The sequence below is a fragment of the Halyomorpha halys genome, unplaced genomic scaffold (genome assembly GCF_000696795.3).
Source record: "Halyomorpha halys isolate HHAL.00 unplaced genomic scaffold, Hhal_1.1 Scaffold540.1, whole genome shotgun sequence".
In the NCBI taxonomy this organism is placed as follows: domain Eukaryota; kingdom Metazoa; phylum Arthropoda; class Insecta; order Hemiptera; family Pentatomidae; genus Halyomorpha; species Halyomorpha halys.
Window position 1 is genome coordinate 518,518 of NW_027114507.1, and position 7,127 is coordinate 525,644.

Below are 7,127 nucleotides of genomic sequence, written 5' to 3' on the forward strand. Positions count from 1 at the left end.
GTCGCGATTCGGATTCCGGCGTGATGGACTGTATCCAGTTTAGCAAGCACTTGGGAACGAGCCGAGCCATAGACGAATGAGCCGTAGTCCATTTTGGAGCGTATTAATATCTGATAAAGTTTAAGAAGGCTAGATCTATCAACACCCCACGAGATACGGCTTAGTAAACGGATAATGTTTAGTTTTATTGTGCAGTTAGTTTTTAGTGCAGAGATATGGTATTTCCAGGTTAGTCTTTTATCGAATGTTTGGCCTAAAAATCTATGGTAATCGGTGCATGGTAATAGGGAGTTTCCTAGAAATAGATCAGGTGGTTGAGGTGTATTTCGTTTCCTACTGAAGTGGAGGCATTTTATCTTATCTATTATTATTTCATAGTTTGAGAGACTTTTGTGCATCGTTTCCATTCTAAATACCTAATATCCTTAATATTGAAGCCAGATACCACTTGGACGCAAGGATCTAATCCGAATACCTTTAGAACTTGCTATCCTGCACACGACTGTAGGCCAATACCCTGCTGAGTGTGGTTACCGTCCTACAAAAAATTAAGACCTGAACTGATACGTACCGCAGCTCTAGAGGAACGTAATAACTGTATGCTATCCCGCTGACAAACCATTCACCAGTACCAGGTACTTACACCTGATGCTAAGCTGTTGCAAACTTAACTTAATCTTCCTGAACATGAATAGTACCGGTATTGGCCTACCAGCAACTGATACTGTTGGTTATCAAATACCTGACTTTGTTATGAAAAGTTAAACTCTAGACGTTGGATTTGAACCAGCACCGCTTTTGAGTCGATATCGTTCCAGACGGAATACAGCACAATTTCGTTTGTAATAAACAGTTGACAATTGTGTCATTATTCTTCTAGACCGGTGATAATATTTTGTGACTTACAGGTTTCATATATTAGATCATGCAGGCTATCTGCTTCGCGATGGAAGCCACTATTGAATGCAATGACAACACTGTAGTCTTCAGCGACTTCCAAGCCGCAATACAAAAATTAACAACACCAGGTGCCGCAGGGTCACCCACGGAAGAAAAGTGCAGAAACATGGCTGCTATCATGAAGAAAAGAGGAAGGGTTATAGCTCTGCAGTGGATATCAGGCCATGTTGGTATAGATGGTAATGAGCAAGCTGACAAGTTGGCTAAGCTCGGTTGTGCAGAGAACCAGCCTGTTCTACTTTCCTACAGAACCGTAAAATCACTTATAAGCTCTTATTACAATATAATATATGCCCTTACAAGGGCAGAACAAATGCTAGACACAAAGTTCAAGCGGAAGGAAAGAAGTGGGAGAGCCTATTGCATAAGGATAAACGAATCCCCCGCAATCTTAGCAGAGTTGAGAGAGTGGCTTGTTTTCGGCTAGTAATAGGACATGATCTTCTCCAAAAACACCTCCATCAAATTGGAATCGTAGATTCCCCGAAATGTCCTCTATGCAACACAGGAGACATGGACGAAGACCATCTTTTAACGTGTATTGGTCTAGAAGATGTTGAGCAGGATGCGGACCAACTAAGAGGAAGAGTAAAATTGTATTGGACAGTGAGAGGGAAAATGGCGTAATAGCCCACTTCCTGTGGCGTAGGAAAAAAAAAATTAGATCATAAAAATATTTTTCATTTAATATCTTCTATTTTGCTATAAATAAATTTAAAATATGCTATATGTATTCTGTATTACCTCTTTGTAACGATTCACTTTGTTCACAATAAACGTGTCGTTTAACCTTTCTTTAACCTTCTCTAAACATGCTTAGGAGTTTATATTTGCTTCAGTAGATTTGATCTGATTAGTTAGTTATATTTATGACAAGATGGGGAAGTTGAACGTAACTATCTTAAGATATCTCTCGAAAGAAGATTTTAGAGTGCTCACAGCTGTAAGTTGTCTATTGAAAATACCACATTTTATTTGACGTAAATTTCTCATTTATAGTGTCATTTTACTTCAGATTGAAATGGGAATGAAAAACCACGAGCTGGTTCCAGGTGCACTTGCTGCTGTGATTGCCAATTTAAGGCATGGAGGAGTCCATAAAATATTGAGAGACCTTTGTAAAAACAGGCTATTGTCCTATGAAAGAGGAAAACACTGTATGTATTATTATTATTACTAAAATTATAATTATTAATGTTAAATGTTTTGTATTTACGATTTTGTTATTTTCAGACGATGGATACAGACTCACAAATTCTGGTTATGATTATTTAGCTCTAAAGACTCTTTCTTCTCGTGGTTCTGTATATTCCTTTGGCAATCAAATCGGTGTTGGAAAGGAATCTAATATATATATTGTTGCAAACGAAGAAGGGATAGAATATTGCTTAAAACTTCACAGGTAATGAGTGATGTTATAAATTGTGTCCTTTAATTTTCATTTATCATAGTAGTGCTTACCCTTAATGTAATTATTTAATTAGGTATGTCATTTCCTTTAAAGAAAATACAATTTTCAATTGGTTGCTCTATGCAATAAATTTTGAATTCCTCTATGACGTTAGTTGTTTTAGTTTGATCATTTCACTTATAACTAAAATTTATAATGTTTTGACTTTAATGATTGGTATAGGCATATGATTTAATGCATATTTGATGATTTAAAAAGTAACTTGAGGGGAGATATCTCAAATTCAGTTACCCAAAAGTAACTATTATTTCATAATGTCTTTAACCCAGTTTGGCAAACTTTTTTTCTATGAGGCTAAACATTTTGTAAAAAAAAAATTAAATGAGAAAATTTAGCATTTCATGATCTGTCATGTACAAGAGAAAATCTTACATCCACTAAAAGTGCATTTAATGTAAGATAGTTTTGTGTATACTGAAGGTCAAATTGAAACACAAACTCTTCTAGTCGCTAAAGGAGGGTTTGAAGGGAAGATAGTAGGAATTTTTAGAATAATAATGTAAGGAAACATGTAAACATAAAAAGTAAATTTATGTGAGAGGTCATCAAGGATAGCAAGCAAAAGTTGACTAAGCAGCCATTCCAAATTAAACAAAAATATTAACAGTTCCACTTGACGGGCTTTCTTTCTAATAATATATGTTTACAGTACTTCTCCCTATGTTTAAGGTTTTATTTAATTCTCATATGTTTGTAGTTATTAAGACTACTCTTGAAGACTGTTTCTTTTAAAGGTAGCTTGCAAATTGCCAGGGACAAATATCCATTACAGATGAAACTCAGCTAAAAATTAAGTGTTAAAAAAAATTAGATCTTGTTATGTGAGTTAGTTTGAATCAGTGTTTAAGTTTTCTTTCACCAATTCTAGTGTTTACTGTTATTGGTTCTATTCCTCTTGTTAATTTCTTAGCAAAATTCTCATTAAGCCTTGTCTCATTCTTGAAGGAACTTTGTTTTCTCGTTTTCTTGCTATTGGTGCTTCTTGTTGTTCTTGCACTTTCATTCTTTCTAATTTGCTCTTAAGTTCAACACAAACCCAATTATGCTTCTCTTATTTTTCAAAAGGTTAAAAACTTTCTAGAATTTTTACTAGATGGGATTCGAGGACCTTAAGGATTTGAGGACTTCCTACTCTAATATATCTTCCTACTCTAATACTAAAAAACTGCATGTTTTTAATTTTTTTTTTATCACATTTACCTTAGTAATCCATTTACTATAGCAATCCTACTATCCTGCCATCCAAGGTCTCTTAGATGAATTGCAGATCTGTTTGATATAAGAAATTATAAAATTAAGATGTTTTCTTTTTTTTTTCTCATGCAGGTTCTTCATGATTGTTGATATATATTTATGATAGTCCATTCTCTATGCAGATATAAAGGCTGTGTAAAGTATTATAATTAAATTAGATTGACAATAAAATAAATTATGAAGAAATTAATGAACAATGAAAAGTAAAATAGAACAAAAATTGTGAATTATCAAAAAAAATTAAATTTTTGATATATATCTTAATAACAAACATACACTGGTATTTTTACAATCATAGGTATTGATATTTATAAACATTTATGTATCTGTTGAAAGATGCAGGATGTAAATATAATATGTAAAGGATGTAAATGTAATATTTATCTTACTCTCAAACACACATTGGTATATTTAGAAACATATATATTGATATTTATAAACATTTATGTATTGATATTTATAAACATTTATGTATTGATATTTATAAACATTCATGTATTTGTTGAAACATAAATGATATAAAAATTATTTACTTTTTTAATATATTATCTTTATTTTATACAGATTCTCGTTGTTTTAATGTTTGAGGTAATGGAGGATTGACTTGAATATTGTTATGAGCTGTTTTTCTTAATTTTTAGGCTAGGCAGAATTTGCTTCCGTAATTTGAAGGAAAAGAGAGATTATCATGCTCATCGGCACAAAGCATCATGGTTATATTTATCTCGAATCTCAGCTACGAAAGAATATGCCTACATGACAGCTTTGTACAACAGAGGTTTCCCAGTGCCTAAGCCAGTGGATGTTAATAGACATTGTGTATTAATGGAGTTGGTCCAGGGCCAACCGATGTAAGTGATAATATGTATCTTCCAATCTGATAGTTATAATGTATAATTTTTGAAAACCATAATTTTTCCATTTTTTAGAACTGTTATTACACGTGTTTGTTTTAGTTTTATCTGTATTTGTTGAATGTTTATATACATAGGTATTAATTTTGTATATCAGTTAATATATAATTTCATTAAATATATAATATTAATAAGAATAAATTATTGATACTTGTAGGTTTTGGTGTTAATAGAGGTTGTGGTACTATTGCTTGTGTAATTCCTACACAAAAATGAATCATATTTTTTTTGTAATTTACCCAAGTGAAGTTCTGCAGATAAAGTTAAAAAAAAATTAGGAATGTTTCTCTCAATAAAATACATATTTTTTATAAACTAACTTCCAATAAAAGATTCTATTATTAAAACCAAATTGCCTAGCAAGTATTAATGGGTAAAAAATTTGAAATGTGTTCATTTACTTAATCACATTCAAAATAAATGACCATTGTGATGGCTAATGGCTATAAAAATAATGATACATTAGTGGGAAACTGTTTTGTATTGTCATGCAAAATTTCAAATTCAAGTTTTCAAGAGGTCCCCAGAGTCTAAATATTCAAGTTTCATGAAATTGTGTGTGAATGTGTTGGTATTTGTGTGAACAGAATATTTCAAAAATAAAAAGTTGTATTAAACTGTAATTATATATTTCGAGCAGGTGTATGTCTGGATGATGCAGCAACTTTTTTGTTAAAATTCACCAACTGGAAATGCCATTTATATAATTGATTTTACAATTTTTAGGATTTTCTCCAAAACGACTAACAATTTTGATTAAACCTGGTATATTAACATACAATTAAGTGATCTGTCATATTAGATTGGCCTTATCCTCATTAAAACAGTCTGACATGGCTTAACAGACGAACTTTTAAGAAATCTTTCTCTGAATTATCTTTGATTTTGTTTATTTGAAATAATTAACCATTTGATGATTTTAATAGTAATAAAAAATTGATATTATATCAACTACGAAAGGATTTGATGTAGAACTTTAAGAAATAAGTAAAAGAAATATTTTATCTAAGTTGAATATTAATTCTAATAATAAGAGAAGTAATTTAGACTTATTAGTCATTGGAAAGCCAAATATTTAAAAAAAAATAATAAGTAACATATTAAGTTGTTTAAGGTAATGGAGAATGATGAAAAATAAATAAATAAAAGGTCTTTTCTGACACTAGTTCAATTGGCAGGCATATGCACACTGTTTTTTTTCATTTTGGTTATCCTTATCTTTTAATGCCACCATAGTTATTAAATAGTTAGTTTTTAATTTCACTTAATCTATACTTGAGTCTTTCAGTTGATAGGGTGGCTAAATCCTTAATATCATGCTTAGTATTTTCAATATTAATTTTATTACAATTTAGTATTGAATAAATGATTCAGAGAAGAATGCAAATTTTTGTAAACTGTTGTATTTGTTTATTTCTGCCATATTTTTAAAAAGGAAAATGTCAAAATTTTCTAATAAGGAGTATTATAAAAAGGACGTTTCTTAAACCTATGTGTTATAAAGCTGTTATATTGGACTTAGTCAATTTGTCAACTGATTAAGTAAGGGTGTTACAAGTATTGCCGCAGTGAATAATGCTGAAATATTTGTTCTTAAACGAACGATGATTAGTTTCAACTCAAAATAAGGGGCAGTAAGTGAATGTTGTGTGATGCATGCACTGCCATAGATTTATAAATAATTTTATTGGATTATGGTAAGCATTTTCCAAGATGTTTTAAAGTTTGTTCATTAAATGTTATGGTATGTAATCTATTCATTATTAATTTTTTATTAATTGCAGTGATATATTATTTTATGTGTTGTAATTTTAAACTAAGTATTTATACATATCTTGTCAATTTTTAGGAGTCGAGTTTACCAGTTAGAAGAAAGTGTAGTCGAGAAACTTTATGACGAATTGATGGACCTTATAGTAAAACTAGCTAATCATGGTGTCATTCATGGTGATTTTAATGAATTTAATATCATGATTACTGAAGAAGGAAAACCAATTGTAATAGATTTTCCACAGATGGTTTCTACAAGTCATATTAATGCCAAGATGTATGTTATCTGATTATTTAATGTTGTGTTGAAGATTATTGCCTTTGTTTTTACTTTCTGGCTCAAATATTAATTTTGCTCCATTTAGTTTTTAATTCATGAACTGTATTAAATTAGAATGTTTACCAAACATAATATTCTAATTACTAATAGTAGTAACATTTTTTAAAGTAGTTTCTAATAAAATAGAAATATTATTTTTGAAGTAACATGAAGGTACATATCTTATCTGTATAGCTTAAATAGAAACATTTTGAATTTAGCAGTATGAAATAATTTTGATTTGAGATTGTACTAAAGGGCAATTCAAAATTTATCAAAATGATTTTAGAAATTTAGGTTTAATAATGGCATCTCTTTGTAAATTTGTCTCATTTGATTGTATTATGCTAAGATAGTATTATTTTAAAAATTAATTTAATTGAGGAGAAGATGGTTGGGGGTGCGGTCAATGAAACACAAATAAGTATGACTAACTTAT

The 7,127-nt window shown here is 30.4% G+C and overlaps 1 protein-coding gene across 1 annotated transcript in view; it reads left to right on the forward strand.

Annotated features, from left to right (window-relative positions):
* The first annotated feature begins 1,762 nt into the window (after window positions 1-1,762).
* The window catches only part of RIOK2 (RIO kinase 2), a 12,826-nt gene continuing 7,461 nt past the window's right edge, over window positions 1,763-7,127 (forward strand). Inside the window, exons 1-5 of the mRNA XM_014425876.3 lie at window positions 1,763-1,903; window positions 1,976-2,117; window positions 2,194-2,362; window positions 4,327-4,536; window positions 6,449-6,646. Coding sequence (XP_014281362.1) covers window positions 1,838-1,903; window positions 1,976-2,117; window positions 2,194-2,362; window positions 4,327-4,536; window positions 6,449-6,646 — 785 coding nt within the window. The 5' untranslated portion in view covers window positions 1,763-1,837. The remainder of the gene's footprint in view (window positions 1,904-1,975; window positions 2,118-2,193; window positions 2,363-4,326; window positions 4,537-6,448; window positions 6,647-7,127) is intronic.